Source organism: Phallusia mammillata, chromosome 6, assembly GCF_965637545.1.
Source record: "Phallusia mammillata chromosome 6, kaPhaMamm4.hap1.1, whole genome shotgun sequence".
Taxonomy (NCBI): Eukaryota; Metazoa; Chordata; class Ascidiacea; order Phlebobranchia; family Ascidiidae; genus Phallusia; species Phallusia mammillata.
The window spans coordinates 25,118,639-25,141,171 of record NC_137257.1 but is presented as its reverse complement, the minus strand read 5'-3'; the positions used below and the strand labels follow the sequence as shown (position 1 = coordinate 25,141,171).

The 22,533-nt window shown below is 37.5% G+C and overlaps 1 protein-coding gene across 1 annotated transcript; it reads left to right on the top strand.

Moving 5' to 3' along the window:
* Positions 1-10,029: 10,029 nt before the first annotated feature.
* Positions 10,030-22,169, top strand: LOC145233687 (dehydrogenase/reductase SDR family member 12-like). The gene is made up of 7 exons (XM_080098459.1): positions 10,030-10,414; positions 16,710-16,828; positions 17,098-17,314; positions 18,750-18,995; positions 19,425-19,541; positions 20,326-20,545; positions 21,377-22,169. The coding sequence occupies exons 2-7, from the start codon at positions 16,773-16,775 to the stop codon at positions 21,550-21,552; spliced, it is 1,032 nt and encodes a 343-aa protein (XP_079954585.1). The 5' UTR covers positions 10,030-10,414; positions 16,710-16,772; the 3' UTR covers positions 21,553-22,169.
* The last annotated feature ends 364 nt before the right edge of the window (positions 22,170-22,533 follow it).

The window sequence follows — 22,533 nt, the reverse complement described above, 5'->3', positions numbered from 1 at the left end:
TATTTCTGGCTCTACCCTACAGTGCACTGCTGTTTAGGCGTGACACTAAAACGCTGAATGGGAGGGACGTCGCGGAAACCGTTAAATATCGGGTAAATTGCTGACGGTTAGTGCTATTAGGGTTGGGTTGAGGTTTATAAAAGTATGTGAATCAAAAAATGTCCCTGCCTAAAACTTATTCAGCTGTTTCCTGACATTCAGCAAAAATGCTTGGGCGGGAAGTCTCCCTCGGCCGCTGAATGTTTCGCTCGGTCGCGGAAGGTATCCGGGGGAATTATTTTTAATGATTTTCTATTATAAAACCTTATCCCAACCTTAATAGCACTAACCGTCAGCAATTCAACCCGATATTCAGCGGTTTTCACGACGTCCCGCCATCTCCCGCCCGTCCCGTCCATTCAGCGTTTTAGTGTCACCCCTGTTTAGGCGTTTTTCCCAACACGCTTCCTTTATAACTGATAATGTGTCCTTAAGATTAATGTAACAATTATGGGGCTTCCAGTAGACATACATTAAATGAAATTTTAAGCTAGAAAAAAATCAAATGTAATTTTTTTTTTCAAGTAAACGAAATTGTTTTAAGCGGTTCTACGTATCTTAATACACACACTGAAAATTACTTACACCTCGTATGACTGTTGTGTGTACTCTGGGGTTGTACCCAGGTCAAAGAAATCTGTGTAAAACTTACATTCTGAATGAAATGTCCCAATTTGTAACATAAGACCGGCTTGCAAGGTGAAAATACGTAAATGAAAAAGTTTTTTTTAGGCTTTTTTAAAATTTTTCATTCTAAACAGCTATTAATATAATTGTTATAGTACTTTTATGCTATTTTGTATAACTTGTTTAACAAACTTGAAACGACCAAATAGGTTCAGCAGTTCACGCAGCTGAATACGCGAAACCGAACATTCAAAACACGCAAACAGGTGCACCTGCTACCATTGTTACGTTGAACGGTAATATGACGACACAATGGTTTTCAGAAACAAACGATTTGTCTTTCATGCATACAATGGTGGAAGGTGGCAACAAAAAACTAGGTATATCCTGCTTGGTATGTTGTAAAGGTGATCTGCCTGGCCCAAGCGGACGTTAAGTGTAATTAGGCCGTAAATTGCCTAGCTGCCCTGGGCAAAGCGGTTATTTTCAATGATATAAAACGCTTAGGCCTACTTGACTGATTAGTTTGTTGGTAGAAGGCTGTATACAGGCGCACTCGACAAGGATCAAAAACGAATATTTAGGGTTGTTTAGAGGCAGAAAGTGTTCAGGTACAGCAGACTTAATAAGTTTTAGACTTTCTGGTTGAAATGCCTTTTCTGTCATATTTTAAAACAAAACAGCCGCTTTAAATCCATGTAACAAACTGGTGTTTCATATTAGTATAGGGTTTCCTAGCTAATTGTTGTTTTGACATTTCATGGAGTGGGTAAACGATTTGTCGCTCTCCCCACTGCTGCGTGATAGCTCGTTAAAATGGTGCCAGATTATCTGGTTTTGTTGATCCTTTGTAGTGGTGGTCCGTGACCTTGTCAAGGTCAAACTTTGATTTTGTTGGTATTATTCGCCACTGAAGTTAGCAATTTAGTCAGCTGCTTCTTTTTGAGTTATTGCAATGGTCAGCTAGGACAAACTACGTGCGTTTTACAATTAATATGCTTGTTACCGTTATATGCAGTGGTGGGACTCATTTTTTTGTCAGCCGGTTCTATCACAAATGTCATATTTTTCAGCCGGTTCTGTTACTAAAAGTCCATTTGACAGTAACCAGTAATGCTAACCGGTTCGCTGATCTCATTAAATTTCGTGAGACGGTTCCATAGAACCGGTGCCAACCGGCTGAATCCCATCACTGGTTATATGTCAGGTTAGTTTAAAACGGTGTAAATCGACCTGTCACATTTAGCACGTGATACCATGGGCGTCCGCAGCAGGGGGCAAGAGGGGGCGCGCGCTCCCCTCTGGAAAAAATGAAAAACGCTCGAAAAATCCGCAACTTGAAACAAAACATGATAAACATTCACACAGTGTTAAACAAAATTATTCCGGTAACGTAAATTGAAGAAGTCGTGGGACTCCACCCCGTTAAACACGCCCAATACAAGCTGTAACTGTAACAGAACAGGATGAAGTTTTACAACAAATTATATTAATCTAACATTATTACTTAACAATAGCTCGCTGACAAGCATATTATTACGTCATTGTTTGCCAACCTACCACACACTTCAGTGATGTTTAATATTGTATTTATTGTACTATTTTGCTACTTTTGGATTGGCAAGAATGAGTAGCACTGTCGGATGATTTTTTTTATGAAATGCCGTTTATCAACCAGCGATGTGACGATAGTATTGCCCTCCCCTGTATTTTATCCTGCGGACGCCCATGCGTGATACGGATATATTTGCTGCTTGTGCTTTTATTGTGACAGAAAAATGGGTTAAACCAATCTACAATGTTCTGTTGAATTAGGAGCTGGTACACGCAAGGAGATTAAAGTCATTTTTTTTTCGGAGAAAATTTTGGTGGGAAAGTTTTTCGCACTGTTTTTAAACGGTGACTTCCCTTCTTTGCAGATGCTTCCTCGTGTTTTCCAACTAATATTAGATCAATAATTGCCTTCACAGTAAACTTACACGCCTACCCTAATCGACAGGGGGGATGCATTGCCACTGGGCAAATGTCGAGTTAATGATCATAATTTTACTTCGAATTTTAAATTGCAGGCGCAGCTATACTGTTTATAAATAGCAGCTGCGTATTTATTTTTGTCATATCCGACTGGATGGCAATTTTTTGTCGCACGCTCCAAAGCATTATGATGTAACAAGCTATTGTTGTCAGATCACAATATTGTTGTGTTTTTACGCCGAGTAGGAAAATCAGCGTTTGGTCTTTATTTAGACTGGAAATTACACCAATTTGAAAATGCGACCCGAAATAAAGTAAGAACCTCCAGCTTAACGGTGATTTCCATTTAAACAGCATTTTAGGTTTTGGTTTGATGTAAACTCAATGTTGAGAATTGAGACATTTTTTACTCTAATTTGCGAAGGATTTAGGTACATGATTTTTCCAGTATTTCTCGAGCAAACTTTCTCTTTTATTTAGGAATGTTTATGAGATGTTGCAGCCACCCAATGTTATCTCTGAACTTTAACGTACTTGGAGATACAACTGCAATAAAAATATCAACAAACAATCTACATTGCAGGAATCTTTCGAAGAATTGCAATTTAGACTAGCTGTAGCCAGTGTTTTAATGGGGTAATGACTTTGCTCTGCTCAGTTCAGTTGTAAATTACACCACTTTTATCAGTTAAAATATATCGTCGTGGTTAAGGGGTGCTTTGAATCCGACGATTGTTTATTTTCGTGCTGTTATTTGCTCTATTCAGATTGATTGAACTTAATGCCACAGACAAGAAAAGCATGATGTGACAAGATTAATAATCATCTAGTTACTTGTTGTTTGGCACTCGTAAACTACCATTGCATTATTGTCTGTTTTCTTTAGACGTCTTTGCTCCGTAAATTGTCCGAAACGTTTACGCATGATTAACGAGATCCCATCTGTTTCACTGAAATGTGAAAACAAAACAAGGGGATTTACGTGAGCAAGACGTCTGGTTTCATATCACTGCTTTAAAAATAGCGCAAATAAGATCATTACCTACTTGGCAGATGGTTTTGGCTGCTGAGTTGTTGTTGTTTACGGAAAACTACCCAATTTTAAGTCATTTATTTCCATTTATCTGTCAGAGGAAATTTTATTGTTGTTGTTTACTGACAGGTCTGATGCAGAGAAAACGTTTTATCTCTATATTTCAGAACAGTTCTTTGTTGTGCGTAGTTGGTTGTGTTTTAATGAGCCTGTGAAGTTGGAAAAAGTGCTGAAGCTAAACAGTTGATCAGTAGAAGTATGAAAAAGGCAAGGTAATGAACACTGTGTAGGTCTAACTAGAAGGAATTAAATTTAATTAAAAGTTTAAGACTTTCGTGGACAAAATGTCAGATTTACTGAGAAATAATCCTCAAAAGAAAGAAATGTCAATCAAATTGGTGACTTATGTGGTCTTCGTGTGTGCAGCCAATTTTTGGCGGTTTTGGCTCTTGTGTTAATGTAAAGATTAAAACCGTTTCCAAAACGTATGGGTTTAGACCAGTGGTTCCCAACCAGGGCCCATGGCCCCGTAGGGGGGGCACGAGCTGTGTTCTGGGGGGCCACAGGAGTATATTCACCAGAAACACTCACAAAAAGCCATTTTCTTTTTTAATGCGCATAACTAAATGTGTGTTGGAAATAACTTTATTCCCAATTTATTCGACTATTTCACACACTATTTGCCTATATTGAGGTTTTTCACGATTACGGATTCTTTTTTACTCTATTCGACCTGTTTATAACCGAAATTAGTACCGAATTCCAACACGAGTTAGCCATTTACATTTTTAAGGGGGCCACAGGACTTACAGGTTTACTTGAAGGCGGCCACGAAGTCGAAAAGTTACGTGTAGGGGGCCATGGTCCACAAAAGGTTGGGAACCACTGGTTTAGACTTTAGATTGATTGTAACAGAGATAAAAAAGGTTTCAAAATCCTAGAAACAAAAAAAAATGTATCACCAAACTTAAGTGTAATAGTTTTGTAACAGTGATGTTCGTGCGCCGCGGTTGCTATAGAAACCACTTTTAAAATGTTGAAGTATTTCCTGGAAAAAGCCAGGTGATGGAATGCAATAAGCAGCGGGATATTTGCAAAGTCGTGTTAGTGTGGTTTAACATTTAGAAAAAACACGCAATTTAAAACTCTTAAGAAACATTGCTTTAGAGGAAAAGTTGTTTTGACTGGTAAAGTGTATTTTCCCAGTAGAATTAGACCTTTGTAATCGCAAGCTTAATGGCAAGTTGCTAATAATACTTGTGAAGTCTTGTTTGGGTGGCTTTTGTGGTTGTTGTTTTGTGCAGATTTACACGAGTTCGGTTTCTAAATTTTTCGGCCGGTTTACAAGTTTTGAATAACAACGACAGGAACTGCTTCATAGGATAACATGGCGTCAACTATTTTGTTTCCAAGTCAAGTCCCTATCTGTTACGGAATGTCCTAAAAAAAGTTTAACCCCAAGAGGCATCGTAATAAGCACTTGGGATTCATAAATACCAAACCCTACACGCCGTAGATCACGGGTCACCAAACTTTTTTCACTGCGTGCCGGATAAGTTTAAAAATGATTCGCGCGGGCCGCATAGTTTGCACGTCCCAGCGCCGTCTTTCTAAACTTAGCCCTCGAGGCGATTTTTATAGGGGGGCAAGAGATGGTCTTTCTACAATCCTATTTAAAATCTGTTAATGCGACTGTTAAATTGTACAGTTGGTCTCATCTTACGAGCAATGCTTGTATATTACGTCACAACTAACAAAATAATGCAATTGTTTGCGCACAATTGACACTTGTAGTCTTGTCTGTGACGTAACATCCTGGGCTTTGTTATACTGCGAAACTGGGTTATATCAATTTTACAAATCGCGACAGGAAAACTTTTGTAAGAACCAGATTAATTTTTGAATGTTACAATGTTATCAATACGGTTCAGCAAACCAAAAAATGTGGGCGCGGGCCGGATAAAATGACCTCGGGCCGTAGTTTGGTGACCCCTGCCCTAGATAATGCTGCAAAATTTCTTATTTTTCCGGTGATTTTAGATTCCAGCAACAACAACATGGCATTTTGTTGTTGTAGTCTTAATAGGTTTGGATATCGGCCTCGGAATTTATCTAAATTGACCCTAAAGCAGGGGTGTCCAACTCGAACACACCGCCGTGCCAATTTTGGTTTTATAATCCAGTCGCGTGCCAACCTTGGTACTTTTTCAAAACCATGTCTTAAACGTCTTAACGGCACGGGCTGAATCCGAATATTTGGCCAATATGTCGTCAAGCGCGAGTTAACTTGTTTATGATACTCCAGAAACCTTTTATTCTATTTATGCAACAGAAGATACAAATAGTTTGCAAGGGACACTGGAGTACTTTGTGTAACGTGGAAAACTCATCTTTGTTCAAGTTACGTCGGTTTTAAAACGTATTTCCAACTAAACACAAATGCGTTAGTAGTCACGTAATTAATTTAACAGACATCGGTTTAAACGCAACAATTACAATTGTTTCGAAATAAACGGGTATTTTATTGCAACATAAACATGGCACGTTCACTAAAGTTTTAGTATTATGTGGCGCAATAACTTTCTGGAATAAAAACAAATATATTTGTTAATAAATTCCATGGGGCAACACAATGCAAGGGGCTTATAGCCGCTTTTAGATGTTGTTATGTAGGTTCGCATTAACGATTCCTAAGCCGTGTTTAATGTTCGTTTGCAAAGCACTGTAACGGCCCAAACTTGATACAAGATGACCTAAGTTTAGGCGTCAACAATACACGGCCAGCTATATTTGAAACGTGCATTGCTTTTACTTTTATTTCCCGCCGTAACAAATTCTTTAAAAACTAAATCGTTGTTAAAATTACTGATTCGTCAGATCGTCCTTTCGGTATGTGCATACGATATTAGACGCACAGCAAACGTCCCAACCACAGAAAGGTATTGGTATTTAGTCGCATACCGCCGAAGTCGTACGGGTACATATATATACTGCACATGGTATAAGTATCCGCGCTATTGATCAAAAGTCGCACCCCTGGCATTTTTTAAAACTTTACGCCTATGGAAAGGAGGCTTTTGTCAAAAAACAATTCAATTAGCGGGTTTTGTAACTTTACTGCTGGTAATCTTTACAGAAGTTAGAATAAAGGCCAAGAAGAATCAATAGAAACAAATTTAATTGCGTGACAAATCCTAATGCAGGTTTTTTTTTAAGGTTTGGTTTGGGTGACCGCTAAGTAGTTTTAAGCAGTGTTTCATACCGGAACGGAACGGAACGTTATATCGGAACGAAATAAATAATTTTTGGCTCAAATACCGGAACGAAATACCGAAATAAAAAAAATAAAAATACCGGAACGGAACGAAATACCGTTATTTTTTATTCCGGTATTTCGTTCTGAACATCTGACATGAAAAAATTGCTGAAAATTTCGCGCCGTTAAGCTCTTACAATTTACATTCGTTTGACCATCATTGACAAATGTTGTATGTGACGTATAACAACTACCGACAATATTTTTTGTGTTGCAACTTTCTTTTTTCGCTTAAAGACCAGAAAGAAATGTTCTTTTGTTAAGACCGAAATACCGAAAAATACGGTTATAAATTTATTTCGGTCAGACCGGAACGAAATGAAAATATCGGTCTGGAACGAAATAAATAAATTGCTCAGAACGAATAACGTTATTTCGTTCCGTTCCGGTATGAAACACTGGTTTTAAGAGACCGCAAGTGTTTCATTTAAATACCAAAAAATAGCCATATTTGCTTAAACGAATTATTTATTAGGCTACTGGCAAATTTTGGGAAACCGCTGGAGAAATTTGGACCTTAAAAACACCTTAAAAAAACACTGCTAATGTTTACCATCTGAATGTGCAAAAGCTCGCGTGCCATTTTCAAATGCCCTGCGTGCCACTTTTGGCACGCGTGCCACGTGTTGGACACCCCTGCCCTAAAGTATTGAAAAAGTGTTATTTCGCCCAAAACTAACCAGAAAAATGTATATGAAAGCTCAGAAAGAAATAGAAAAATGCTGATATTCTGAATTAAATTTAAAGTGAAATTTTGCATTTTGACCCAAAATTAGATCCCAATCGACTACCGTATCTCAAACCGCATGATTAGCGATTTTATCTGAACTCTAAACTCAGACATTCGTGACTAAAAAACCTCATATGCAAAACATGTTATTAATTAACACGAGTTAATTGGGGGGTGATACATTTTGTTGACATCGATAGAAGCGATTTACTTTCAAAATTTTGTTGCGTTGATCAGATTTACAAATCCGCTGTGTGCCGTCAAGCGCGTAGAAAGTGTTGTACAAAGTTGTTTTGCCTTAAATTAATTCCAGTCTTTGATTAATAAAATTCATTACCATTGCATATTAGGTGTTAGAATTTGAAACGTTGAATTGATTATGGAAACAAATTGATTTGTTAGCTTCTAGCTGTTGCGGTAAAATATAAAAGAAACACAAGTGCATTGTAGCTCACCAAATTTGACCTGACGTAACCTCTATCCGCAAACTGAAGTAACCCGATAGCCAGTTCGTTGACGTCAAAATTCCAACGCTTCATTGTTTGGTTAAGGCCTCAAGAAGTCTTAAGCTGTTAGTGGGCTGGGCAGCGCAAACCGACAGACAAAAAGCAGAAAGGATTCTTGTCGGCTTAACACTGCTTTGGTCTATTTGTTGCAGTTTAAATTTGTGGAATTTAAGTAGTTCAGTTGTTTGGTGTACAAAGAGTAAAATTGTGTTTTTACCTACTTATTACAATCGACTGTTGTTTTCTTGCTCAGTCTCTTGTGATTCTTATTGTATGATAACCTCTATTTGTAAATCGACTAAAACAGTGGTCGGCAACTCCCGGTCCGCGAGGGGATTCGTTACGGGCCGCAGAAAACTTTCAAGGTTTACATGGAATCAAACTTGTAATAACTGTAATTAGTTTTCAGTGTTACACATTTGTGGTTTTATAGGCCGGTCCGTGATAAAAATGTCAGTTTCAAACAGGTCCGCTGTGCAAAAAAGCCTGCCGACCCCTGGACTAAAACATACTTGACTGCAGAAAATGGAAAGCCAGGCAAACGTGTTGGATAATGCATTAAAATGAAATAAAATTTTGCGAATTTCAGAAACTTGATAAAGTCAAGAACGTAAAAAATTACACTTTACCACATTACGAACAATATACGCTTATGTATGTGCGTTGCCAAAGTGGTTTTACAAAAACCAACCGCTAAGTTATATAAGAATCAAACGTAAGAACTCTTAAGAGGATTGTACGACAATATGGCGCCAATATCGGCCAGGACGAGCGAAAATTACATGGTTCAACTTACACCATCGTCTGCTGAAACGGCAGTTCTTATGTTAGAGTTTACAAGTATAATCTCTACAGTTGTCAGACTCAGATTTAGAGTTATGAAAAAAGGTAATGAACATTTTTTTTATCTGCGCTTAGGCTACAAGGTTGTGACTCACTGACGTCATAACAATGTGCTTACGTCATGCTGTGAATTATAAACTTAACAAAATTATAAAACAGGCACAGATTTTTTCTTCCGCGGTTCTTCTACAAGGTCGTCTACTGTGGCCAAATGACGTCACAATAAGATGATTGCGTCATGCTGTGGTGGTTACGTCATGATGTGGAAAAACCACTCGACAACAAAATTATAAAATCGGTTCCACACCGTTACGGTAATAGGATGAACGTGCAAAATTTGATGTCAAATCGGTTCAGTTCATCAAGTAAAATTGCTTTTGACAATGAACATCCCTTACGGAATTCCTAAAGCTGATAATGGCTTGAATAAGTGGATGTTGCATTTTGCGTGGGAGCTTTATTTTGTGCCAAGATCCACATTTGCGTGGTGTGTTATTGTTATGTAGAAAGAGAAATTAAATGCAAATTTTACGATAAAGCGTTTTATTTGCATTTTGTGTGAAAACATAAACAGTTGTAATGTTATCAGAGACTCAGTGCAGAGACATCACCAAAAATCACCAAAAATTGGTAGAAGTGCGGAAGATCAGAGGAAATGACAGAAATGTCAATGGAATTAGTGTTAAGGCGATATCATTGGCAGCCCTACTTACTGGTTGTGATTTGTTTAGACCAGTGGTTCTCAAACTGTGGTACGCATACCACTAGTGGCACGCCGGAACTTTTTGGGTGGTACGCGAGTAGCCTTCTGTGATACCTAATTTAAGTCCAATCTAAAATTGCAACTCAACTGACCCAACTGATCAGTACTGGTTTGGACGAAACTCGTGTCTTTTGAAATTACTTAATATGCTAGTCAGGGTGAGACAATTGGCATATTTCTTGTTTGTCCATTTAAACAGGGTTTAGAATATGTGTTACGCAGCGATATAGAAAGTTGTCAGGTGATACGCGGTCCGTATAAGATTGAGAACCACAGTTTGGAACGAAGTTCGAGGCCGATTCAGAAACAGTCCCAAAGGATTTTGGTTTGGCTGACCTAGTTTTCAAGTGTACGTGTATTGACTGATGCAAACCATGTCTTTGCTGTAGTAAGCAGAGTTTGTTGGAGAAGAAATAGTGGAAACTGAAAGCACTATTTACAGAAATGGTTGCATAACTTAATGCGCGGTCCTAACCATGTCTTTGCTGTAGTAGGCTTTTTTGCAAAATATAGAGTAGAAGCCAACGGCACTTTAGACAGAAAGGATTGCATAACTTGATGCGCGGTTAGGAAGAGCTAAGAGGTGAGATATAATTTGTGTGTAGATTTGTTGAACGTGTTGCAGCTGTATTATAGTTATATAACACCGAGTACACTTGACTGGTGCACACTTACAAACGTTTCACATAATCTGACAGATAAACGACTGTTTAGAGCAGTGGTTCTTAACCTTTTTATAACGGCCAAACCCCTAGGATATTCTTCAGCCTTTGGTCGAACCCCAAAGTTACATCCTAGGTTTTTAACCTATTTTGTTTGGTGGGTCATAATTAGTAATTTTAGTTTATAATTAGTTTTTGTTCAAACGTAGTGGCAACAGTTACTGTTTTTCATTTTGTTTTGCAATTTTTTTTTTGGTTTTTAAGCAACTTGTTTCAGCATTGCTTTAAATTCGGCAATTTTTGGTTTTTACCAAAATGAAGCATCGTATTTTAGCATCTGTACACAAACATGGATATGAAGTAATAAATTTTGCTGCCAACAAAATTTCGTTGTTTTTTCCGCTTACGAACAACGCCCACAATGCCCTTTGTTGCGTCAAAAAAAGAAAAGAAAACCTTAGTGCAGGGGTGCACAACCATTTTGTTGAACGGCGGCATCGGAGATTCTTATTTCACCAACGGCCCCCAATTACCTGCTTATTTTTCTTTGAAAATACTTGTTTTATATCATACATATACTATCTAATAGTGTCCAAAAGGCCCAGATTGATTTCCAGCTTGGTATACACAGATTGAGCTGCACAGCGTGGAGATCAGTAAAGCGTTTATGATGTCATAATCTATATTGTAATGCTTGCGGTGCCTGTTTTGTTCGCATTGTTTGCACACAATAGGCGTACAAAAAGTCTGACGCATATGGTTATTAGGCTGTATATAGTAGCACAAAAACTGTTTAAAGCAGTTTAACAATCAAAATATTTAACAAAAGAGTTTTATTTACGCCACGGCCGCCAGTACATATATTTTAATAAACATGTTTACGGACCCTGAAGTTTGACGAAAACGAGTACTTGTATTGCACTTTAAAAAGACCTTCGTCGAACCCCTGATTCGGCGTTGCCGAACCCCTGGGGTTCGATCGAACGCCGGTTAAGAACCACTGGTTTAGAGTCAAGTTTTTTTCGTTTTGCCGCATGTTGCTTGACAAACTTGGCTGATACTCGTGGAATTTTGATCTATAGCAATGTTTTTTAACATGAGGAATGTTAAGTATTCCGACCTTGAAATTTGAACTGACAATCGTCGCACTAAACTAGTTTCAATTTCGGGTTTCGTGCAAGTCATGTTGACCCGGATTTTAAATGAAGTGCCGTAAAGATTTAATCAAACGTAATTTTTTTTAATTTGAATTCCGAAATTGACGGTTACCCTACACCTAAAGATTATATAAGCCCAAGGTCAAAAAGAGTCATGTTTTACCTGACAACTTTACACTTTGACACGTATTAATTTTTGACAATTAGGGTTTACCCTGTGTCATTTCATTTCCTCTCAAATTTGGGGTTACTAAAGGTCATCTTGCCATGTGATAAAACGTCAATTCGCAACACACCTTTATTGTGACAGACATTGGGGTCTTAACCCTTAGGACCCATAAAAAACCACATCACCCAACCTTTTTTAGGGAGCGGTTATGGTTTGACCTTTTACGCTTCATCAAATTCAGGGTCGGGGTCGTCATGCTCTGATGACTCCGCTTAAGTCTACGCAAAGAGATACAATGAGTAAAAAGAAAAAAATGCTGCGGCTGCAGAGTTTAAAATTCGCTAGTCATCATTTCTGAGTCTAACTTTGCGCTGTGCTGCATTTTGTGACGTGCTATGTATAGATCAGAGTTAGTAGGCAATCGTTTGCAAAATCGTCGGTGTAAAAAAAATACAAAAATCCGATTCTTCATAGAAATGTATTAAGTCGCGTTAGAAGTGTAGGTAACTCCAGCTTTGTAAGAATGTGCAAAGTTTTGAAACTCAAGTTTAAATCCATCCAAAAAAATAGAACGTAACTTATTTATTTTCCTTATAACGCAACCACCAAGGCAGTAGCAGACCATATTTGTTTACACTTGAACAACAAGAGATAAGTATATCGTTGCAAACCTAGACAGTAAATCATTAGCTATGGCGTCTTGTGTGAACGCTGCTATGTTGTCGACAGACATGACAAAGTTGGGAACATTCTTGGTGATTGTCAAAGGTTTTTAAAAGGGAGCCAAAGTCTATGTTGTGTTTACTAGCGCGTTACAGCAGAAGTGTGCTTAGCCGTTTCGACAATACGTTTTGTTGTGCTATGTCAAACCCAGCAGGACGCTTGACTCGTCAAACAATTTTTTGGTGTCCTTGCTGTTTTATGAAACCGTGGCAATTGGGTAACGTGACAAGTCAAACCATATTTAACTTTACAGGATCATGTAACGCATTAGTTATACAACATTCTGTAACTTTTTGAATACTGTAAATCAGGGGTGGGCAACCTTTGTTAATGTAGGGCCAATTATAAATGTCAAAATGGGATCGCGGGCCGCACCTGTGTATAACACAAAGTGATTTTGCTTGGTTTCTTACCAAATATGCTTAACTACAAGTATAATTCGTATTTAAATCTAGCCACATTTTGCCAGATCGCAGAAAACTAGCATCAGGCGCATTAATCAGCTCAAAAATATGTTATAATTGGACTCGTTTGCCAGTACTTTTGAAATCCAAGCGTCTTTGCGGGCCGCACAACCTTGACTGAAGGGCCGCATGCGGCCCGCGGGCCGCAGGTTGCCCACCCCTGCTGTAAATGTTTGTATACCGTACATCAGTGGTTCCCAACCAGGGGGGAATTTTGTAATTTGTAGTGGGGAATTGGTTTCACAATATTAATCTCTTACTGGTTGTCTGTGCTATGTGTCATTGCTGCATTTGCCATATATGAGCTAAGAAAAAAAAAGTTCTCGTATAATCGATTTAAGCTTATAATCGAGAGTTTAATTTCTGTTCTAAGAATTACATTAAAATGTTAATGGAACGATATTTTAGCAAACTAAATTTGTTAGGGTGGAATTAGATTTGAATATCGACTAAAAGGGTGCACAGGACAAAAAAGGTTGGGAACCACTGCCGTACATGGTGTGAGTTTTGTGCTTTGGTTGTTTATGCAAGTTGTGTTAGAACTAGTGATGCAGCGAAGATTCTTGGCTGAAACACGCGCGGCTAAATGGGCCACTTTTAGCGATGTGTTTCGGTTTCGGCCCGAACCTTTTCAAAACCGCCCGAAACTACCGGGTTTGCCGGCATTAGTAACAACAGTTTTGAAACACAATAATTTGGAATGGGTCGTTATAGAACTTTTTACTTTGACTTTGATGAGTTGTTATTGCGAACTGGTTTACGCTTGCTTCTGTTTTCTCTAAAAACAAAGTGTCAAATATCGTGATGACTTCACAGAAAGCAACCTAATATCACTGGGAACGATCAAGGTCGTTTCTTTGACTTTGAAACTCAAGAAAAACACAATTGGCCTTGTTGAGACTGCAGTGTCGACTGTCAGAATAGAATCTCACAAAACTGGAGGACTTCACGAAATTTGACTCTTTATTCAGCAGATCACAGCATTTTTTTAGTTTGCAGACTTTGATGTTTTCTGCCGCTTGCGGATTCCGGGGAAAAGGTAATATGCGGCGGCCATGGTTGAGCGCAAAGGGGGTAAAATAACCTTAAACCTAAGACCAACAACATTATGGCTTATGGGTGTTAAACTGTGGTACGCGGTTCCCTTTGGTGTAGAGGTCTGCAAAGAAATCGGAAAGTCAAGTGTTTGTGGTCTTTCCTCCCTAATAAAGTATTGAGAAAATTCTACTCGTTTTGTGTATGATTGTGAAGTTCAAATTCATTGCTAAATGGTTTTAATTCAGTGGTTCTCAAACATTTTAATTTTTTTGTCATAACCGTCCCATTTTCTCGAGCACTCGCGGTCCAAGCTAAATGTATTTCTAAAACTGAATATACCTTTAAGTGACTCAAGTGGTTATAAACGGGTGTAACTGATGTGGCCCTTTATTTCACCGATGATGGCATAAACGTATGCCGAAACGTTTAAACACTAAAAAAGCATGTAGCGTTTGTGATACATTATTATTATTGTGATGAAATAATGCAATCTTATTCTGATCATCAAAGCGTGAAGTTAAAATCCGTTAAGTTTTTTGTGTCCACTATTTTTGTTTAGCTTAGGGATAAGGATAAGGAACTTTTAAGTCCGTGAAGGCCAACCAACATTTTGTTGACACTTATGTTGGCCGCATTGACTTTTTCAGATGCCGATATGCCAGTGGTTTCCAAACCATTTCATTTACATAACAGACGTTTCGTAATTTTCCGCGGTCCACGATGAATTCAAAGCTAAAACCAATTAAACAGCTTAAGCTGCTAAAAGTAATTTAAACTTTTACCACTACAGCTTCAGGATTTATTTTACCTAAATATTATTATCAATTGGTTACGCATATCAATGATCTAAGAGCGGGTTGTGACATCACAGACAAAACTAAGATATGGAATTATGCACAAACAATTGCTTTCTTTGTTGATTTTTATGAAATAAAAAGGCATTGATGAACACGCAAGTAAGATTGTAAAGTCATGAGCTCTTGAAGGTCAACGAAAATAACGCCATCAGCCACTAAGGAACCATGAACTATCTAGTTTGGAAACATCTGGCATGGAGTGTTAATTCCACAGTAGTGTAACCACATATTTTTCTATGATTGGTGTTTGGTGACTGCATGTGGCCCTCGGCCTATAGAAAATTTGAAAATTGGCCCGGGACAACCGTTGAGTTGGAGACCCCTGACCTAAGCGAATAAAGACCTGTAATTAACAATTATAGAAGTTAGTTAATTCCTTGCGAAAGTATTGGGTCGAAACAGAAACTAGTTTACGACGCCAAATCGCCAAAAAATTGACACAGGACCAGTTGGTGAAAATGTTTCATGCAATTTATGGCTGAAACTTGTTTTGTACCATTGAGTTATGCCGTTGCTTTGGAAATAATGCAGCTGCAGCTTAAAATGCGAGTTGGATATCAGAAGCATCTAAACCTCCAGCGCATACTCAGGTTGTTGATTGCGTTTTTACTTTCGTTTTAACAATTTATGCGGTCAGATACTTTGAAAATTACTGATAGGCTGATAAAACCTACAATTACGTGTTTCGATATAAGTGGCGCCACTCCTTAACCTTAACAATACGATGTTTTGGTACAAGATTTCACGATAAAGTTTCCCATAATTAGTTGCTTGATGAAGTTTAAACCGGATATTAATTCAAAGATATTAGAGGGCTGTGACACAACCATGCTATCGGAAAAGCAGCGTTTGTTGAGTTGAGTTGAGTTTATTTTGCTTGGTGAAAGACAACGTTTGCGAACAAAAGCGTTTTTCGAAAGTATTTTCCTGGGCAGAACGGTGTAGTGTAAGTCAGTATTTTTTTACCTGGTTGTTTTTGCACACTCTGAACGTAGTTTTGAAAACAACTACACTATTACAATATTCTATTTGAATATGGTGTCAACTTGTTTGTGAGCGAAAAGCTTTTTATTTTAAATAATGCTAATTTTAAATCAGGTTGTCGGTATTAAACTTTGATCACACAATTCGCCAGAATATTCTGTTTCAATAAAGTGACTGTTTGTAAGTAACAAGCTTCATAATAAAAAACAATAATGGATCTTAATAAATCTTAATTAAAAAAACAAACAAAATAGCTAGAGAGCTAGAAGGTTTAGTGCAAACTGTACTACGGTATTCAGTTTTCAGGAAGACAATGTATGACGTCTTTTAAAAAAAAGTGGTGTTACTGTAACGTAAATGGCACAAACATAGAAATTAGATGATAAAACCTAATGACTAAAATTACTGCAATAATATAAGGCAAAGAAGCGAAAATGCAACACAACTATACCTTCGTACATAAAGAGTGCTAATTAAACCATATAAACGGAAAAAATTAAATGGTGGAAAAGGTAAATTGAACAACAGTACTGACTTGATGTTTTGGTCGTGTTACGACATTTCTGTGCGTGAAGATGAAGTATGTGACAAGACAGGATACTAAAATTTTTGCATACCCTGTAATTCACACGCGTCGATTTGCATTTAATTGACAATCATATGTTTGTGGTTTCATTTTCATGTTCTGCAAACACTTAATTGTGCGAGGTGGTAATACTGGCGCAGGAAAAAAATCTCAATACTTGGAAAAAGTTTAGCAAGTTTTTCACAACATGATAATTTGATGCAAGCTTGTTTTTGCATTAAAAATACTTTTCTTGCAGATTCAGTATCACCAGGTTTTTGTATGAGCTGATTTCTGTCGCTAAATTTTGAAATATTTGGCCATGACGTCATACCGCAAACTTATGCTGCTCGGAAGATGTCTCTTGTACGACACCAAGTGAGTAAAACGTTACATTTAAACCTGTGTTGAAATCGTTTATCGCACAACTCATGTTATATTTAGTCCAGGGCCGAAGAATTGTTTTTTGTCATTGACCTATTAAATTTGCATTGACATTGACCATTTTGTCATTTAATTATTAAGCAACAAATTTATGAATTCTGAATTTTTTGTGCTTATGACGTCAGACAAGAAATATGACGTCATCATTTGTTTTTGAATTTTCATCCAATAGTATTTTTTGCACTTTTACCACGTTTTTACAGGGACAGCTTCTCTAGCGCCTCCAAACGGTTTAACGCCGAGGATCTTAACGTTGACGTCACAGGTCACGTGTTTCTCATCACCGGCGCCAACAGCGGCATCGGATTCGCTACAGCGAGTGAGGTAGCGAGAAGGGGAGGACAGGTCCACATGGTGTGTAGAAATCAAGAAAGAGGATCACAGGCAAAGAATGCAATCATCAAGGAGACTGGAAATAAAGTAAGTTGTTTCAGTAGGGAAAGTTAAACCCAAAATCGACTCATATTTTTGTCTCATGCATACGGCATGTTTTTAAGTTGCTAAATGCTGATAGATGGCGTAAAGAGCGCAGTTATATAAATTTGCAGTGAGACATAAAAAACCTGATCGGGATTCGTCCCCTGGAGTGTCCTGGGTTCGAACCCCATGAAAAAAAGTCTGGGATAGATAGAATTAGGGACAAAATTTAACATAAATAACTGGCTTGTATAGTGTTTATTATTATTATTATAACCAACCCTAATAGCAACAAACCAATCTAGTGTCCCTGTGTTAGTACATGTAGCTCTACCGTTCATAATGCCACGTCGACAAAGACAAGGGTATGAAACTGAGATTTGAAATTTAATATACAACATATGAATCAAAATACGACTATTAAACCATTTGACCGCGTTGTTGTTGAAATACTTTTGAAGAGACTAAACTTAACTGAAAGTTGTAAACACAATCTTACGAATGGAACGTCGAAACGTCGGATATACAATTGCAAAAAATATGCCTGGCGACAACACTATATTCAAATGTCTTACTATATGTATATATGTATGTTACTTGTGCAACAATTAGGTGTACTTATTGGCATCTTCGACCCGATGTTACATTTAACGTTTGTTTAAAAGTTTATTACCAACTTCTCGGGAGTTGCCTAAAATGACCACAATTTATAACAGTTTAAAACTGATTACTGGTTCTAATACTTTCCAATTATTTAGTTGACTTGGTTAAATAGAATCAAACCCACCATATATTGTACGCCAATCATTTCTATTCAGCCAGCACGCCCCCAAAACAAATGTTTACTATGTAAAAAAACGTGAGGTATTTTACCTGCTAGTGCTATGAGGCGTAAACCCACATTATTGTGGTGGAAAGGTCAAAGCAAAGTGTCACGGTTGAATGCACCCTGAAAACCACATGACTTGGGGATTCCCCATGTTTAGTGAGGCAATGTCACGCTTCGCTGCGTTGGAATTTTAACTAATTCGAGGCAGTTACACTTAGTTATTATTAGAAGTATTGTGTTCTGCAGACAGTGCACACTGTTTCGACCTATAAGGTCTCATCAGTGCAGCTGGTGACGAGAGATCGGCCGCATTGGCTAGTGTAGCCATCCAACGGCACTCCAGTTTGTGGTGAGCAACAGGGTACAACCCCATACATCACCCAGTCTGTGCGATGCCACAACTGGGCATACAGCACAGAGGAAACTGGCTGACAATGGCCGAACAACTGCTTGGGAACCAAAGTGATTGGCTCGAAACGTTTACTTTTATACCTCAATTGGTGACGTAATTAGACTCTACGTCACTGAATTTGTGACATCAAACCAACCTTTAGAAAAAAGTACGTATAATTTTTCTCCAGCTGTAAGTAACTCGTAATTCTTTTGCAGAATATTTACTTGCATATTTTGGACCTGTCGAACATAAGAGAAGTAGCCGAATTCGCAAGCGAATTTGTCACTTCTAACGACCAGCTCGACGTTCTGGTGAATAATGCCGGGGAAATGTTGCTTGAAATGCAGCGAACGGATTCCGAAAACCTCGAAGCTACTTTCGCAACAAATTCAATGGGACCTTATGTGCTCACACAGGGTCTTCTGCCGTTGATTAAGGAAAGCGCTAAAAATCCAAGAGTTGTAAGTTATGTGTTTGTGTCTATTAAGCTCACTAAGAAGTGTTGCATATAATGAAACGTACAAATTACGTGAGGGTATAAAATAGTGTAATATCGATACTATGGTAAACATTTTCAATTTACATTGATATGTGAAAGGGTTTTGGACAAAATTTTGTAAACCTTATTTATTGTTTAAATTATAGAGTGATTATATTGCTCTCAAATGTAAAAAAATTAACATTTAGCAAGGAAACAGACCACTATTGTTGCTGGTTTTATAGCTGATGATTCTTTCCCAGGGGGCTTTTCTATTCTTATTAACCAAATGCATAAAAATTACATATGAGGTAGACTAGTTAAAATCAAAATTGACTGGGATTTTGCCATACATTGTTTAATGCGGTAAAATCCAACCAATGTGTTGCTAAAAATGTGCTGACTCATGCAGGTTACCGTTACGTCGGCAGGAATGTTACTCGAAAGACTAAACCACAAATATTTTGACAACATAACAGCGGAGAATTATGACGGGATTTCGGCTTACGGGCAGTGCAAAAGACAAGTGGTGAGTACAAAACTTCTTCGTACGTGCAAATTAAACTATTTTTTTTAAATGTAAGCTGGATGGTTTTCATTTGACGTAAATGACGAAATGTAAATAGATTACTGTATGTTTGAAAACTTCCTAAATTTTTTACGATAGGTTTTTATGTGCTACACCAAGGTTTTTCATTATATGTATGCATAGTGTTTTTTTTCGTCCGCTTAAATTTGTAAACGGACTGAAAATTTAGATGGATTTGACCACCGTAAAATTACGGCCCAATGTGAAGTCAGACCCGAATGAAACACGTTCTGCCTAAAATTAAACCCGAACCCGACCTGTCTTACAACACTGCGTTCGCCGATTATAGCAATGCATGGCTTGAGGCACGTTTGCTATAATTTTCCATTGCTTGGGAAAATGTCAAGCCTTGTTAACGCAAATCGAGTGAGAGGAAAGGTTTGAAAAGGGGCGTCTGTAAGCAAGGTCTTGTAAAAAGTCACATTTCTCAAAAGACATTCCATTTTTAGACATAGATGAATAGCTGAGATCAGCCCTGAGGCGTCGAAGACTTTTGTCGTGGGTTCCAATCCCACCGCAGGCTAAATTTGTCTAGTCTGTGCTTTTAATTAAGTGAATGCTTGGTGACCGACTGATTTGGTATAACGCGTTCAATAGGCCTGTCACATTTGGACTTTACACTTTGTAACTATTTTTTCATTGTCCTTTGAAATTTTTGCTATTAATTTCTGTACTATATTTGTTGTGTTATAAAACGAAACTGTTACACCTTATATACTTTTAGACGGTTCTGACCGAGCACTGGGCAAGTTTGTACCCTCAAATCCACTTTTCAAGCACTCACCCTGGTTGGGTTGATACCCCCGCTGCCAGAAGGGGGCTGGGTGAATTTTACGAAAAGATGAAACCCAAATTCCGCAACCCCAGTGAAGGAGCTGACACAGTTGTGTGGTTGAGCTTGTCACAAGCTGCCCTGAAGGTCAAAAGTGGCGAATACTTTCAAGGTGAAGTTAGAAAACACAAAATAATTTGCTGTCGCCCAAAAGCATTTTTGAGATTCTATTTTAAAAAGATACTTATGATTGTGTAAAGGCGAATCATATATATCGAATGACTTTTTCATAAAGCTTCAATCAGCATTTTAAGATGAATTAGAAGAGAAATCGTTCTAAACTCTGAATCGTTAATGCAAAAAAATTCTGTTGCTTAAAAGTATAATAAAAGTATTCAGTAATACAGAAAAAACTTTGAGTACACTTTATCCTGTCTGTGTATATCTTATCAAATTGCTGAAGGTATCGATTTTGCCATGATCAGCCCTTTAATGAACTGTTGCTGCTTTGTATTTTCAATTTATGTCTTTACCCTAATACAGACGTCTCGTATGGGACATCGAAACGTCGGTATATTATGTTATGATACAAACTGCTGGCAGAGCTAGATATTGGTTAATGATCAGCCCTTCTTCAAATAGAATCAAGTGTCAACTTTAGGGTAAAACTACTAACACAGGAACTCACAGCACGCAGGTTTGCTAAATTCCGGTAGGTGGCACGCTAATATATTTTAAATACAGTTTGTGTAAATAATGCTGTGGGTTGGGGCTATTAGGGTTGGTCATAAGGTCTCATAATAGTAAATAACAATAAAATTAACCTAAAAACCTAGTTGTCTGTATTAAATTAACCCTATCCCAGTTTAACTGGGTTTTTTAATTACTGCTCTTTACGCCCTCTATCGGTATTTAGCAAACCGTGTCTGCTGTTAGTTCCTGTGTTAGTAGCTCTACCCAACTTTTTGTACAATACAACAAACAACATTTTTACGTTACTCAGATCGCCAGGTTGTAAGCAAACATCTACCACTTGCTTGGACCAAAGAATCCCAGGAGGAAAGAAGACTATTTCTCCAGGACATGGAAAACCGAGAGAAGAAACAAACCATCCATATTTGGGGCAAAACAAACGGATTCTCGAATCATGCCAGCCAACCATCACCTGTGACATCATAAAGGACTAAAAAGTAGCTTAAATGTAAATTTACTTTCTTTAAAGAATGTTTTTTGCTGTCTTCCCACTTTTTGTTTTTGATGGATTTTTACCGGTTTTAGAGTGTCGCTTTCCCATTCTGCATTCTATCTTTCTTGTCTAATCCACTGAATTTATTAAGTAAATCTTTTCTACTTTTTAATTGGTAATTATTATTCTTTATGTTTTTCTGCACTTTTGGTGTTGTTTCTTGGTTTTAAACAGATTTATTTTGTCATTAAACGGACTAAACCAAGTTTCACAAAAAAGATTAACGCAAAGATATATATTCACATATTTTTTTTGTTTGAATTTTTTTGCTGAATTAATTGATACGAACTACAACGGTTGTCTCCTTTAAGCTACATTTAGCTTGTAGCAAGCGACATACAATATTTTAAGTAACAAAGTGGACAAAACCGCGCTTCCACTCAAAATGCTGATATTTTTTTGCCGATCTTGCCTTAAAGTTATTTTTATTTTGAAATGATATTTTCCCTTTTTTGGACATTTTTTGCCGCCCAAGTTTGGCAAAATATGTCAAATCAATGTACAAACTGCAATGTGTATATAGCTGTGCAAATAAAAATACACTATAATATATGGTTCACTTTTATGTTGGAGTATTGCAGTTTTTTAATGCAATTTATCGCTAAAAAATGAAAAAAAATCAGAAATTTGTTTCAGCTGTCAATTATTACACAAGCAATACCAAATCAATAAATTTACCAACAGAAATCTCCACCTATTTGCAAATAATTAACGTCGTAATTATAATGACACGCATGGATAAGTTTTGTTCGTCTTTTTGGGCAGTGGTTGGTTTGTTTACAAGTAAAACGAAGTAAGTCCAAGTCGTTGAGATTGTTATGTGATAAACCGTTCATTGTTACAAACAAACACAATAGAACAATTACAAATTCTGAAGTTAACTAGATTATTGTAGTTGATTGCAAAAGTGCAGT